General features: G+C 33.9%; 2 protein-coding genes across 9 annotated transcripts; both read left to right on the forward strand.

The window, feature by feature from the left end:
* The first annotated feature begins 203 nt into the window (after nucleotides 1-203).
* Nucleotides 204-5,800, forward strand: LOC140982839 (telomere repeat-binding protein 4-like). 7 transcript variants are annotated; one of them, XM_073449596.1, is made up of 10 exons: nucleotides 211-245; nucleotides 343-419; nucleotides 2,175-2,304; nucleotides 2,380-3,190; nucleotides 3,307-3,504; nucleotides 3,577-3,630; nucleotides 3,731-3,810; nucleotides 4,207-4,448; nucleotides 4,961-5,284; nucleotides 5,377-5,800. In XM_073449596.1, the coding sequence occupies exons 3-10, from the start codon at nucleotides 2,224-2,226 to the stop codon at nucleotides 5,471-5,473; spliced, it is 1,887 nt and encodes a 628-aa protein (XP_073305697.1). In that variant the 5' UTR covers nucleotides 211-245; nucleotides 343-419; nucleotides 2,175-2,223; the 3' UTR covers nucleotides 5,474-5,800. The 7 variants fall into 7 exon arrangements, with proteins under 7 accessions (XP_073305698.1, XP_073305701.1, XP_073305696.1 ...); XM_073449597.1 differs by having other exon boundaries at nucleotides 204-419; nucleotides 2,156-2,304; XM_073449600.1 differs by having other exon boundaries at nucleotides 204-419; nucleotides 2,156-2,304; nucleotides 2,383-3,190.
* Nucleotides 5,801-7,449: 1,649 nt separating this feature from the next.
* On the forward strand, nucleotides 7,450-10,626 carry LOC140982780 (scarecrow-like protein 14). 2 transcript variants are annotated; one of them, XM_073449474.1, is made up of 2 exons: nucleotides 7,450-7,808; nucleotides 8,113-10,626. In XM_073449474.1, exon 2 carries the CDS (start codon nucleotides 8,206-8,208, stop codon nucleotides 10,471-10,473), a length of 2,268 nt encoding a protein of 755 aa, XP_073305575.1. In that variant the 5' UTR covers nucleotides 7,450-7,808; nucleotides 8,113-8,205; the 3' UTR covers nucleotides 10,474-10,626. The 2 variants fall into 2 exon arrangements, with proteins under 2 accessions (XP_073305575.1, XP_073305576.1); XM_073449475.1 differs by having other exon boundaries at nucleotides 7,451-7,808; nucleotides 8,327-10,626.
* Nucleotides 10,627-15,488: the final 4,862 nt, after the last annotated feature.

Here is a 15,488-nt window from a genome sequence, read left to right on the forward strand (position 1 = left end):
AAAAGATGGAGTGAATCGGGAAAGTGCGGGGAGAAAAATTCAAGTAGCCTAATTCCTTCCCGCAATAATAATAATAATTCATAAATGAGGCAAAATCTCCCCACATTGGAGAACTTTTACCGGACAATTTTGCCCCTAATACCGGGTAGTCCGGTTTTATGGCTGCTATTTACAAAAGACACGACCCGGAAATGGGTTTTAGAACCGTTTTTCATCTTTGTTGGTTGCTTCTCCCAAACCCAGAGGTTTATTATATTGTATGAAATAAAATATAATACTCCTTCATTTTATTTAATTATTAATTAATTTATGAATAAAATTCTTATCTTGATGGGTGATTAGTTTAATTTCGCGGTGTAACCTTTGAATTAGCGTTTGAATCTTTGTAGAAACTGCTTGCGAATCGGATCAATCGTGAGGTAATTATTCATCCTGTTGAAGCTGCATCAAATTTTTTTTTTTTTTTGGTTTATGCTTTATTTCTTTTCTCTATGTTTTTTTTTGGTTTTTTTTGAATTTGGTTTAGAATTTGGACCCTCAATGGTGTATTTGAGCTTATTTGAGTTGATGTACAAGAGGAATTATTGAAATCTGGCTTTTTGTTTATTGTAATAAGCTGGAGTAATTGGAGTCGATCCTGTGGAGATATCATCATAATTTGATTAGTTGTTAGTCTTTGCTAGACTTTCTTTATATATATAAAAAAACTTTTATGTGAAAATTGGTAAATTTTGTTAAAACGAAGTAGTGGATTTAGAATATGTAGGTTTTGACATTTTTTTAAGAAAATCTAGGAAACTGACAGTAAACGGTGTAACTTTAATGTATTTGATATTTGTAAGCGGTTTTGGCGTCAGTTGATGAAGCTGCAAAAGTAATTATCGGATCTGATGATTTTGAATGTTTTTTCTCCCTAACTTTTTGTCTTGTCATTGCATGGAGTTTATGTGGTGTTCAAAAATTTTGCGCTCGCATCTTATGGTTTTTAATTTTCTTTTATCAAGTAATAAATATATTGCTTTCACAAGGGAACACTCAGGAATTCTGATTATGATAGTGATAACGGTTGCGATCTCCATTCTCCGGCTCTTTCATGTAAAACTTGTGTGTTCTTAATGAAGATGATTGTGGAGAAAATGTCTCTAGCTCAAAACTCTGTATTGAATTTTACACTGAAATTTAGGTATTCCTGCCGATGGCTTATAGCCTATCTGGTATTAACTATTAAGGTCATGAGTTTGGACGAGGTCTTGGGTTCAAGACCGAATTTTAACAAACCTCTCCCTAGCTCAAACAAAATTTTAAAAAAAGGCATTTCTGCACTAAATGAAAAATCATTAACCCATGTATTTCAAACTTTTCCCTTGGAACAATATTTTAAGGATATTCCTTATCAAGTTGGTAATATATTTATTAATTATATTATTTTTAACAAGGTTTTTTTAAATCATATTATAGCATATAAGTTTAATTTTATATAAATATTAATTATCATAATATTCTAAAAAATAACATTGTAATGAAATTATTTTTTGCTAAATAACATTAGTTGAAATAATCTAAAATAAATATAAATATTGAATTATATTCCATATTAAAGTTATTTTTAAAATAATTAAAAAAGAAATAAATAAAACTACACCAATGTGTGGTGTCCTGTTGGAGTAGAAATAAGGCGTAGGTTTGCCTTGGGTTCAAAATGGCGCACACTTGGAGATACCTGTATAATTCTTAACATGGATCATTCGTGAACACGAAAAGAACTGCAGAGATGCTGTTTTCATGATGGGAATAGCTGCAGTTTTTGGATCTTGATTCTTCGTTCAGTTTTAATTTTTCTTTATTTTTGCAGACTGCATTCAACCTTGAAATTGTTGGAACATCTGAGGCCTTAGAATCGGGTTTTGTGCAACTAAATTTAATATAGATGTTGAAAGCTTAGATATTTAGAATTCTATTTGTACTGATGCAAAAATATATCTCACCTTTGTTTATCATAATTTAGGACTCAACTATTTGTGAAAAGTAATCATATTGAGAGAGATTGTTCATCTTTTGGTTTACCACAAGTCCTCAAGTAGCTTTTAGTTATTCCCAAAACCTTCTATGATTTGTTTTTTTGGTGTTGATTGATAACTAAATGATTGTTACTTAGATTATGGTTGATGTTATAGCACTGTGTTGCTGAATTTGATGATCTTAGAGTGGCATGCTGGCTAAGATATGGCGCCAAAGAAGAGGTTGGAGTTCGGATTCAATGGCTACCAAACTCCTGCTATTCCTAGAGCTCCCAGATCAACGAGGGTAATCATATTTTTGAGAATTAATTTTTTTTAAGTTCACAATTTTCTAAATGTTTGTCTTTGTTTGTCTTGATAGAAGAGAGGCCCGCGTAAAAGGTCGGTGGAAGGCAACAAATTTTATGCCTTTGAATTACTTGCCGCTATAGCTGGCCAGTTATTACAAGAGAGTGAAGGCTCCATTTCCGGTAATGTTACTGAAGGGAAAGCCCTTTTTGGCACTGGAAAAAATGGAAATCAAAAGGAACAGTCTAAAGATGATAAAGCTTTGAAATTAGAGAATTATGACCATAGAAGTTGGGCTGAGAGTGCCTTTATTCCAGAAATTTCTCTTCAGGAGTGTGGTCTCTTTTCTAACTTTAAGGGACTAACACGAGCTGAAAATGGTTCTGTGGTGGAACGCTCTTCTGTTGAAAGTTCTGATTCCCCAAACAAAGTTGATTGTGATGTAAAATTAGTTATTTCCGAGGAGAAGAATATGGATGGTGTCATTACAAGTGAAATATTTAATAAAAAAGTAGGAGTTAAACCAGAAAAAAAGGTAGAGAATGACTCAAATAAAATTGCAGACTTATATACACCTAACAGATCCACTGTAAAGGATCCAAGCAGAGAATTTGCTGACATATCGTTTAACTCAGAGAGTAGTGTACATTTGTCCTTGTACAGGGATCCCATTCATGGTGCTTTATTGAGAAAGCGCTGTAAAAGTGTAAATTTAGGAATTAGAGATGATGACGAAAATTCTTTCAGGTGCAATAATCTTCGCACCAAGTTTAGGTCCTTCCAGCCACATTCATATACTGAACATCATAGAATAAGGAAGATGCTGAAATCTAAATACTGGAAAGTTGCTCCAAAAGTGAAGGATTATGAGCTTTATGGTACTAGTAAGTTGTGCTCGTACTTTTACATAATTTTATAAACTTAAATAGTTTGATTCTTGAATATCCAATGCATATGCAATGGATTATCTTTCTTGCACTAAATGATGTTTGGTTTTCAGGAGAGAGAACGAGAACCTTTTGCCGATACAGGAAAGTTGCTTACGCACAAAAAATATGTCAACGGGTACCTTTTAAGAAGAAGTTGTCAGATAACAGCTTTGCAGTTGCTTATAATCAGGATTGCAGCAGTGATAGCATCTTCCCCATGAAGGGGGCAAGGGGAGATGAATGTAGCTCATCTATGATCTTGCATGGAGGTCTATATTATTTTGTAATTTTAATTCAAATTATTTGGTGTATATTTGAATGATCATCTTGATGTCTTGCAGCAAGTGGAGCATCTATTAACATGAAAGGTCATCAAAAAGCTAAGGATCCTTATGGTACCAATTTTTTCTTGCACGAAATTCGCTTCCCATATAGACCCATCCACAGTATTTGTACTTGAATCATTTCTCACATGTGCTATTTTTTTTTTCTCAGTCAGATTTAGTATAAAATCCTTTACTGTGCCAGAACAATGTATCGAGGTCCCTGAAACTGCGACTATTGGTTCACTAAAGGTTTGGTGTTAGCTCATTTTTCCAGTTTCTAAACAGAAAACTTGGATCACAATTGTGGTATATATAATGGGACATAACTGTTGGAGCTGTTAAAATGGGTCAGGCCCCTCGGACCGGCCGTCCCGTCACATAAAATAGGTGGGTTGGGTTGGCAATATCCCGACCTGTCAAGCCAAAATCAACACAATATTGGCTAGGCCCACCATTTCACATAAAATAGGAGGGTTGAGTTGGTAATTTTTCCACCCACTAAAATGACGGGTTATGATCGGCCTGCTCCATTGGCCCGTTTTGGCAGTGCTAATAATTGTAGCTTAAACTGATTTCGGGAATATTTGTAGCAAATCTGATTATCTAATTATGAGTTATCTGGTTATCTTTATGTTGTTTTCTCAGAGGAATGTGATGGAGACTGTTACTTCTATTCTTCGAGGTGGAATACGAATTGGGGTTGTTCTTCAGGGGAAGAAGGTGAGAGACAACAATATAACTTTGGAGCAGGCTTGTATTTCTCAGAGTTGCAATCTCAATAACTTGGATTTTACTTTGGAGCCGAATTATACACGCGTCCCCGAAACCAGATATCCTGAGAAGCCCCCCCTTGTATTTCCATGTGATACAAACCAGCAATTCCGAAGGTATGGTTATCATTTTAGATTTTTTTACTTGCGTCAATTTTCAACAGATAATTTGCTTCAATTTTTTTTGCCACGTGTACTCACCTCTCACATTTGGCTTATTAATTTGATGAAAAATATAGCAAGTTGTATGTTATATTTTGCTATTCTGATGCATTTGGATGGAAGATTTCATGTCAAAGGATTTAAAATCTATCACAATCAATTGGAAACTCTTGCAATCCATGGATTTGAAATCCGTCATTTTACATTTTTTAACTTGTTTATGAACTAATGTAATAGATTTCAAATTTCTACAAAATGAAGTCATTTGAAAACTTCCCTCAAATTTTTTTTTCAAATTCAAATCCTTTAAATTTAAATGCATCCTTATAGAATTTAACTTTTAGATCGTAATAATTACCCACATCATATATATTTCTTGATGTCAAAGGAATGATGATGTTGCAATTGTTTCAGCAGGATATATTTGAATCTATGTGGACTCCTTAATCATGTAACATATTCCACAGGTCTCCTGCTACTCCGGGGACTGATTCTTGTATTACACACGCCTCAGATGATCACTCTCTTGCTAATAAGCTGGACAATTTAGTTGTTAATAATGAAATTATCTCATCCCCGATAACTCCTCCTGATGTGCAAATGGACGTAACAGTGTCCGACTCAAAGGCTTTGGTTTGTGTACCTCCGATGAATATGGAGGCACTTCCAGCAGCCACAATTAACCCAAAACACAAACACAGTGAACTTTCACAGCGTAGAACTAGACGACCATTCTCCGTACAAGAAGTTGAAGCTCTGGTTGAAGCCGTTGAAAAACTGGGGACTGGGAGGTATAAATATAGAACACCATTTTGATGTCGTATCGAGTACATGTTTGGGTTGTTAGTGGTCTTCATTTGGATTCAAATTCCATTTTGCACAGGTGGCGTGACATTAAAATGCGTGCTTTTGAGAATGCAGATCATAGAACATACGTCGACTTAAAGGTGAGAAATATGCACCATCTATTGTTTAAGTAGCATCAAACCATTGGTTGGTTAAAAAATTAATGTCGTACTCTCTTGGTTGAAGAATTAATGTCTAGAATCGCTCATGCTATCATACATATAATATTGCTAAGTCTTAAGATTGCTTTTATTGCATGTAAAGACTTAAGAATCACTAGCACGTGCTGTTTCTTCAAGTCGGACTCTTCGGGTGTTGAATAGTATGTCCCTTCATATGTAAAACTATCAAATACGTTTTGTAATTTTCTAGATGCAGAACTTTTATGCTTCAGAATATATTTTGAAAATTCACGAGACTGCCCATTCAACGGGCATTGATTCCCAGAATTCTATCCATATNAGTTGCTGAGGTGGGAGCTGAAGGAGCTTGAAGGATGATGACTTACGCTTGTTGACAGTGTAAAATGTTTACTACTCTAGTAAATGATGTTTAACACGTGGATTTGTAAAAAGAAATTGTCATTTTATGTTTGATGTTTATGTGTAGCGTTTTCACACTCAAGGATTTGTTTGTTACCTCTGACTTGACTTTGTATAGACTGGAATTTGTGAAAAGGATTAATGGTCAAATATATTTATATATTTAACATTAATCACTCTACATTTTGAATGTTTTGCACATATTGTGTTCACATTTGTTCGACTTCCACTAAGTATCGAGTAAATGAGACACCAAATTTCCTTCCAACTTGCCCCTAAAACACCTATTAATCCTCAAGCCAGGGACATTGCAGTTAAGATCCAAATTAACTTATCGTTTGTCCTTAAATTGAAAATTTCCTTCTTCCCCTAACTTCTTCCCGTCTGCCTTTCACATGCTTCTATTTAAGTCATCAACGGGTGTTAAAGAGGACAGAATTTCCACTTTGATTCAATGAGACTTAACTGTTTGAATAATGGAAAATGCCTATGAATATATAGAATGATCCAATCCCATCAAATGAATATATAAAATGATCCAATCCCATCAAATAAACCAAACACTAGAACAAAATAATATAAAGATGATTGTTTTGAAACCGTACCAAAAAAAAAGGCTCACAAATAAATATGATGGTCACATGTAATCCACGAGCAGGTCTGTTATTAGCTTATCTCATTTATCTATCCGAGAGACTTGTGGACTCGGTCCAAACTCGGTTCATATCTGCAATAAATAACAACACTTTTAATATAAAAATTATTTTTTTCGTTAATTGAGTTGATCCAAATCTATCTCACAAAATTAACTCGTCAAACAATCTTATAATAGTTTTCGTTAAATCCACCTATGTAGGTAAAGTGTTCTTTTCGTGCGGACTGGGGTGGGTTTCATTTGATTTTATCTCTATCCGATATTTGTGGTTATCAGATATTGTAACTCATACCATTCCAAGAAATAAACACATGCGCTGATTTATGCAATTTTTTTATATATATGATATGCAAATTTGCTAGTATATCATTCATAGTATATAAATCAAATTTACAATAATAAAAATGATATTTAATTGACATATTATCATATATGATTAAATTCCAGGAATGATTTATCAAAAAAGAATTAAAGTAATATATGCTATAACACCAACTATCCCCATCAATCATTCTAGTCTCTATATTTGTTCCAAGAATTTTGTATAGGAAACTTTTAACAAATCTAGTGCTAAGCTCTTTTAACAACTATAATTTTTTCAGGTTGTAGAATAACAATTTATTGTTTCATATTGTGTCAAAATTTTATATACTCAACATATATACCTTTATTACAATGATTATTCTGTATAATCATAATTCACAAAATAATTACATACTAAAATAACTCCAAAAACATTTTGAAAACCGACGGGATCGCGAAAAATTGATTGTCCAGATAGTTACGTGTAAAACGAACAGGTATTGTGTTTGTGATAGTGAAATGGGAAAACATTGATTAGAAAAAGTAAATGCGTGTAAAAGGGTTGGATCTCGTCTTTTTCTTATATACAGTTAAAAAATTCGTCTTTTTTATCTTCCCATTTATTACAAGATGATCGGCTCAAACATAAATCAAGAAATGTTATTCTATAAAGTAAAAATCGGTAGTTGACTCTGCCACGGCCAAGCGTTCACACCACAGCCTTTGGATATGGAATATACAATGGCCAAGATTTTTCACCTCCTCTCTATTTTACCAGCATACATAGCTCTTTTGCGTATAATTGCTAGATGCCCATAGGCACCCATTTTGACACATTCTGTCTGTTAATCTCGCTCTATTTGAAGGGTTATTTTCCAACGTCTTTCTGTGGCCTTAATTGATCGTTCAGCACGAGTATTGGTCTCAACTCAAGTGTGCTGGGTTACACTTGTGTAAAGTGAATCTGAGGTATGTTTTTTTGTTTTTTTGGTGAATGGGATTTTTGAGGTTTAGAGGTTGATGATATTTCTGAGTATGTATGTTGGTTTTTCAGGAGTTTTAATAATCAGTTACGTTTTTTGGTGCTTTTGTCTTGGCTCTGTTTGTTGTCCAGATTTGATCTTCATGAGTCCCAACTCCTGTGGTTCTTTTTCTTTGATGAGTTTCTTGTTTTATGCATCTTCTTGTGCTTGTTTCTGGGTTTCTTTATCTGCTTTGAGCTTTGATCTTTATAAGCTTGTAATATTTGGAAAAATCTGGGTTTTGTTGCTAGGCTTGAAGTTGAGATGAAAGTTTGATTGTTGTACGAGGGTTCTTTTGTTGGGGTACACTTTCTGCCTTGAGAAGATTTTGCAAACTAGATGCCATGGATCAGAATTGTAGGGGATATAGAGGGCCAACTTCTGGAATTAAATTGAATAACCAAGCTGTTCCGATATTTTCGGATCCAATTAAAGTGAATAACCTAGCTGTTCCGGTGTTTCCAGATCCAAATCTGATCAATGATTCGAGACGTAGTAGTCGGTGTTTTGATTGGAATGCGGATAACGTACTGGTTTCTTGTTCTTCGAATTCGGATGTGAAAGACCAGTTGTCCGAATGTGATTCTCAGGAGGATTGCGATTTTAGTGATGTGGTCCTAAAGTACATCAACCATATCCTAATGGAAGAGGATGTGGAGGAGAAATCCTGCATGTTTCAAGAATCTGCTGCTCTTCAAGCTGCAGAGAAATCATTTTACGACGTACTTGGCAAGCAGTGTCCGGCTTCTACCGAGCATCAACAGGAGTTATCTTTACATCAGGGTATACAGAAACATAGCTTGGAAGAGGGTAGATTTTCTCGTGTTGCCAATGGAAGTATGAGTATATTATGTCCCGATTGGCGTTTCGAGTCCAACAGCAATGGCTTTGACAAACGTCCTGTTACCGTTAATCTTGTGTCACAGGCATTTTCTCAGTCTTGTTATAGTTCATCAAGTAGCAGTGGCACTGTTATTGATAGTCAGGTGGATTCACCTATAAGTACACTTGGAATTCCTGATATTTTTACTGATAGCCAGTCGATTAGGCAATTTAAAAGAGGGTTTGAAGAAGCGAGTAAATTTCTTCCTGATGAGGGTAATTTGATTGTTGATTTGAATTATGATGAACCATTTCAGAAGGAGCATAAAGAAGTTGCGGTTACTCGGGCTGTCAAAGTGGAAAAAAACTTGCATATCGTAGAGTCTGCTGATGTGTCAAGGGGGAAAAAGAACTCTTTTGATGACAACATGGGAGTGGAGGAGGAAAGGAGCAACAAGCAATCAGCAGTATATACTGAATCAACTGTTAGTTCGGAAATGTTTGACAAAGTGCTACTTTGCAGTAAAGGGAAAAATCTATCTGATCTTCGTAAAGCATTGGATGAAATATCTAAAAAAAATACCTCGGATGGACAATCTAAGGGATCCAATGGTGGGAAAAGTCAGGGCAAGAAATCAGGGGGTAAGAGGAACGTGGTTGATATGAGAACCCTTTTGACCCTTTGTGCACAAGCCGTTGCAGCTGATGATCGTAGGACAGCAAATGAGTTTCTAAAACAGATTCGAGAGCATGCCACTCCAACCGGCGATGGAATGCAGAGACTTGCTCATTATTTCGCTGATGGTCTAGAGGCACGTATGGCTGGCTCAGGGACTCAGATATATAAATCCCTTCTCAATATTCCAACTTCTGCTGCTGATATTTTGAAAGCCTACCATATATACCTTGCTACCTGTCCGTTTAGGAAGATTTCTAATTTCTTCGCAAATAAGACGATCATGAATGTTGCTGAGAAAGTCACGAAGCTCCACATTATTGATTTTGGTATTCTATATGGTTTCCAGTGGCCTTGCTTTATGCAACGCCTCTCTACTAGACCCGGTGGACCCCCGAAGCTTCGGATTACTGGTATTGATTTTCCATGCCCAGGTTTCCGACCATCGGAAAGGGTTGAAGAGACTGGGAGGCGCTTGGAAAATTATGCTAGGACTTTTAACATTCCATTCGAGTTCAATGCCATAGCCCAGAAATGGGAAACGATCAAACTCGAAGATCTTAAGATCAAGAAGGATGAGGCTCTTGTGGTGAACACTCTTTATAGGCTTAGGAATCTGCTGGACGAAACCGTTATTGTGAACAGTCCTAGAAATACTGTTCTAAACCTTATCCGGAATATGAACCCAACTGTTTTTGTGCAGGGGATCATGAATGGCGCTTTCAATGCCCCATTTTTCATCACAAGATTCCGTGAGGCGCTGTTTCATTATTCTTCTTTTTTCGATATGCTTGATTCGAATATCCCCCGAGAATGTCACGAGAGAATGCTGCTTGAGAAAATCGTTTTTGGCCGGGAGGCAATGAATGTTATTGCATGCGAAGCAGCTGAGAGGATCGAGAGACCAGAGACGTACAAGCAATGGCAGGCTCGATGCATGAGGGCTGGGTTCGAGCAGCTTCCTTTGGACAAGGAAATCAAGAAAATGGTGAAAGATAGGGTTGAATCGTTCTACAATAAAGATTTCGTGATAGATGAAGATGGCCATTGGATGTTGCAAGGTTGGAAGGGACGAATTGTATATGCTCTTACTTCTTGGAAGCCTACACATTGAAGAAATTTTGCCTCCATAACAACATTCAGAGACCAGCAAAAATGAGTGCCAAGGATACCGAGAAAAAGGCGAATCAATCGTACCATATGTCCTTTTCGGTCTTTAACAAATGGTTAGTGATGGCACTCTTTCGAAAGAGAGCTATGAATACTTGCTAATTTTATCGAATTGCTTAGGTTGTTTACAGAATGGGGAGTAAAAAGCCCCTATTTAGCTGTATTTTCCTGCATTCTGAACATTTTCAAGAAATGTCTATTCAGTTCTTAGGACATGGAATTTGTTTATTTGATGTGTGGAATTATTAGGCATTTGTCTCCATAGTGCACCAAGTACATGTGGTGGGATTTGGGATTTGTTTCTATGTATCTCTATCTGTTAGGATGAAGTAAAACGCAATTTTAAACAATCATTAGATTCAATGTTTGCTCATGGGAGGTTTAAGGAATGATCAAAGCTATGAGCACGCAACAAACCCACCCAGCTGAAAGCTTTTCGAGACGATTATCGTCGTAAATCTTCGTCGTCGAAGATACGAAGATGCGTTGCATTGCCACAACAGCAGTCGTATATCATCTATGGAATGCAAGGAGTAGATGTTTGTTCGATCAAGAGAAACAATGCATTGAAGATATATTTTTTTTGGAAATACAAATATCTATATGGCGAGCAATGAATTGATAGTATGTAGTTGATGTTCTTTTATGAATATATTAGGACAACTTGTATATTTAACTCTCTTTTTACCATTAATGATATGTATAAAATAAAATAAAATAAAATCATTAGATTCATTAGAGTAGCATGATTGATGGCATGGTGTGCAAGAATTACGTTTAGCTTTGTGAAATTTTAGAAGCTATAAAGGTGGCTTAATTGTGTGCAAATAAATGTCTACGAATGTGTTAACAAGATGTACAGTCTTAGTTCACTATTTTTTTCCAATTTTAATACTTTTTCGTTAGAGTATTGATGTGTCATCAGACTCATCAGCAATTTTTGTCATTATGTTATCGTTTTTTGGTGTTATATCAGCACTCATATAAAAAATAATCAAAATCAAAATAAAATNTATATTAAATTAACAATTCAACTTCACAGGCTACGTGTTTGATGGAGGCCTATCAAGATGTGAATGCATGCCATATTCTCAAGAAAAAAGACAACAGAAACTTGGCCGATACGCACGAGTTATTTACATGTACAATTTTTTTAATTAATTTTATTTATATTTTAAAAAAATTAAAATTGTAAAAACCAACGAGAAAGTCATACTTCAATTTGTAATGATAAAATGAAAATGTTAATGTAACAAGACATATTACAATTTGAAATTATAAAATGAAAAAATAAATAATAAACAAAAAAAATCAGACCAAGATATCAAATTTGTCTCTATTATTCAGTTTCTTATAAATATAGTAATATGTTTTTTTTATGCAATAAATTCTTGTTTATTGTATTCATTTAGTTGTAAAAGTGAATAACCATATTGAGTGAAGATCGAGATATAAAGAGTGCTTTTTTAGCTGTTAAATTAAACATACTGTATTCTCCGCATAGAGAGTAAAACGATAGTTTAATATATATGATAATCTATTTATCCATTATGGGGAATTTTCCCCAACTTTTTTTTTTTTTAAAAAAATAACATGATTTAAGTACATATCGTTTCTCCGAAGTCAATATCCTTGATTTCATAAAAAATTCTAAAAAATTATAAAAAAATCATTTTTTTATCTTTGTTGTAAAGCTCGCCGAGCCAAGCCGAGTCAAAGCATATAATTTATTTAGGCTCAAATTCGACTCGAAAAAAAATTAGAAATTCAGCTCGAATTTGATAATCATTAATACTTACAAACAAAGTTCTTAAAAGCGTGAAGCACAACGAAATGTTACGATCAAGCTTCACAAGCTTAAGCGGATTTATGTCATTTAGGTTTTTTTGTTTAAAAAAATTTATATTATTAAATATTTATTTTAAAAAATAAAATTTGACATTTGTTTTAAAAACAAAAATAACTTAAATTTATTTAAAAATTATGTTTTTATTGTTTTTCGCGTCTTTTCATATTTTTTAAACGATTAATATGGATAACCAAAAAATTGGTCGTTTTTCCACGTTTTTGTCTAAAATGAAGTTGTTTCTTCACGCGATTAAGCTGTGATTTTTCACGTTTTTTAGAACACTACTTGCAAATTAAATTTTTTTACCCGATCTAACTTGAAAAGCTTTTGAGTCAGTTCGATCCATTTATCCACTAGCTTTGTCTATGTTGCCTAAAATGCTTCTCTCATTCCTTATACCGTAGAAACAGTTGGATGATGTAAATTCCTCGAAGAAAATTTCAAAATTACTAAAGTCTGATAAACAAATACGAAACCTACACCTGGTGAAGACTGCAATATGGTAGAAGCCTCCACCGAATCCCACCCTCCTTATCTGGTTGAGAGTCGGCCACGTTTTTTCCTGCAGATGGGATCCACACACCAGCTTCCACCACACGATTGGATAACTCAAATCCTGCACGTACACACAGCTTCCATTACAAGCCAAAATCTACTTCGAGAATTCAACACGCTTTTCAGTTCATCAGTTGCATGAAAACAGAATTGGAAAAAGTGCCACTCCACCTCTATATATTCGTGTGAAGTGGTCACGCAATCAGCTTGTCCTACTATCTGTACCTTTCAGTGCGAAAATAAGTGGGAAAAGCTCTTAAGAAAAGTCGATTGTGTAGCTGAAATATATGGAGGGAAAGGTGGCAGAAGTGGAGGAGGACGTGTGTAGAACTCCCCCACACGAGCGGTGCAGGATACCAGCGCCGTCAGCGTGTCCGGCGGCGCCGAGGAAGAAGTCCGCTGTGTATGGAGAACAGCGCGCAATTCCTCCGAAGGATGGGTATTATCAGTCTCCTGATCTCGAGGTTTTCTTTGCTGTTGCGTTGAGAAGATCAGATGATGCTGCCTGTGTTTATTTCTGATGTTATCAAGATTTTTTTTTTTTTTTTTGTATGTTAAATTTGTAATATGCATTCATCGAGTTTTGATGCATAGTTTTGTTAATATATTCCATAAATTTCGAAAATTTTATTTTCTGAATGAGATTTAAATTAATTTCAAATTCAAAAATGGATATTTCTGTGATTATCATGATGATAATCTACGTTGGAAGACTTTTGATCTGTAGCACTATTGATTATCAGAGAATAATCTATTACAACTTAACACTCACGCATTATGACAACACCCTTAACGGAATATTCCCTTTTTTTTTCACCAAATTAATCAAATTAAGGGAAAGCTAGACGAAGAATCATGCGTTTGGTTACGACACTATTACTTGGCGTAGCTGAATTAAAAAGTCTCAATGATATTTTTATTCATAACGTTTGGTTAAATTTGATTATTTACCATAAATCATCACTATAATAACTTTTCATCGTGATGATTGAAAATGACCAATATGTTATTATCTAATTATATTATAATTATACAAAAACTTTTATAAATTATAATTATAAACAAAAACTCATATGTTACAGTGTTCCGGATCAATTTTGTGAAATAAATTTTTTTATTTGGGTCAATTATGAAAAAATAATTTTTTTTATGTCGAAAATATTGTTTTTTATTGTAAATATGGACATAGTTAACCCGTCTCACGGATAAATATTCGTAAAACCGTTTGACATGATATCTACTCTTAATTATATTATAATTCATGCATATAATATAAACTCAACATGCAAAACTATAATTTATCAGATAATCTCATTTTTAATACATTAAATCAAACATATTATTATTTATAAGTTATTATTCCACATTCAAATTTGGCTGAAGTATATATAAATTAGAGTAAAATAAAATTCACCATCTTTATTGTCATAATAATATTTCTGTAATTATTATGATAATCTATATACAAAGAATTTTGTTTTGTAATATTATTATTGGTGTTAAAATTGATCAAGATTATGTATAAAAATATTTAGTTATATCATCCAAAATTTATGTGAAATTTTTTAAATAATAACTAATACATGGTGATAAAATACTACTCCTAAAAATTGGAAATCGAAAATAACAGATAAATGAACAAAATCCCATTTTATAAATTTGTTCCACTGGAATTGTAGAGGTTAAAAGGTAACTTATAAATGTAAATAAGTCGTTAGCATCTTTTGCTATTTCCTCTCCCTCACCTTTCGTGTGCATTTGTGGATAGTTTTCTGTTTGGTTAGTAAAGCTTATAATCGATGATCTTTCTCTATTTTGAATAAAATAACAAGTTTTTCTGTCAAAAAAAAATTGTAAATAAGTCGATTGCCCTAGCGACGAGCTCTTTTTTTTTTTTATTATTATTTCAGTCTAAATATGATTAGACATAACTTTTATGGAAAACTTTATATTATAAGGAAAATTATAATTTTATTTATGTAAATTATCTATATTCCATTTTTAGCCTAAAATAGCATCGACCTGATGTAAAAAAATGATGATGTAGTGCAAGAAATTGATGATGTGGGATATGAAGTTGATGACGTGGAACCGAATATTGTAACAAGCTTGACGTCACGTCAATGCTCAAATGAGAAATGTTGAGAAGTGAAAAAAATTACTAAATTATAATACAAAAAATGAAATTTGAAAGATTTTAGGACTAAAATAGAAAATGGATAAATTATAAGACAAAAATCATGAATTTCATTTATCTATACTACCTATACTTCTATACTATATATATTATATGGCAAAAACTTGTGTGAAACGGTCTCACGGGTCGTATTTTATAAGGCGGATCTCTTATTTGGGTCATCCATGAAAAAATATTACTTTTTATGCTAAGAGTATTACTTTTTATTGTAAATATCGGTAGGGTTGTCCCGTCTCACAGATAAAGATTCGTGAGATCGTCTCACAAGAGACCTACTCATACTATATTATAAAGATTTGACCCAAATATTTGATCATGCCAAATTTTCTTTTCCAAATTATCCCTTGCCCATAATACC

Source organism: Primulina huaijiensis, chromosome 8, assembly GCF_012295235.1.
Source record: "Primulina huaijiensis isolate GDHJ02 chromosome 8, ASM1229523v2, whole genome shotgun sequence".
In the NCBI taxonomy this organism is placed as follows: Eukaryota; Viridiplantae; Streptophyta; class Magnoliopsida; order Lamiales; family Gesneriaceae; genus Primulina; species Primulina huaijiensis.

What these genes read in the sequence shown, in the direction of transcription:
- LOC140982780 (XM_073449474.1), top strand. Translation starts at nt 8,206, where the DNA reads ATGGATCAGAATTGTAGGGGATATAGAGGGCCAACTTCTGGAATTAAA.
- LOC140982839 (XM_073449597.1), top strand. Translation starts at nt 2,224, where the DNA reads ATGGCGCCAAAGAAGAGGTTGGAGTTCGGATTCAATGGCTACCAAACT. An exon ending in CGACTATTGGTTCACTAAAG is followed by an intron (nt 3,811 to 4,206) that starts GTTTGGTGTTAG and finishes TTGTTTTCTCAG; the next exon opens with AGGAATGTGATGGAGACTGT. An exon ending in GAAAAACTGGGGACTGGGAG is followed by an intron (nt 5,285 to 5,376) that starts GTATAAATATAG and finishes CATTTTGCACAG; the next exon opens with GTGGCGTGACATTAAAATGC.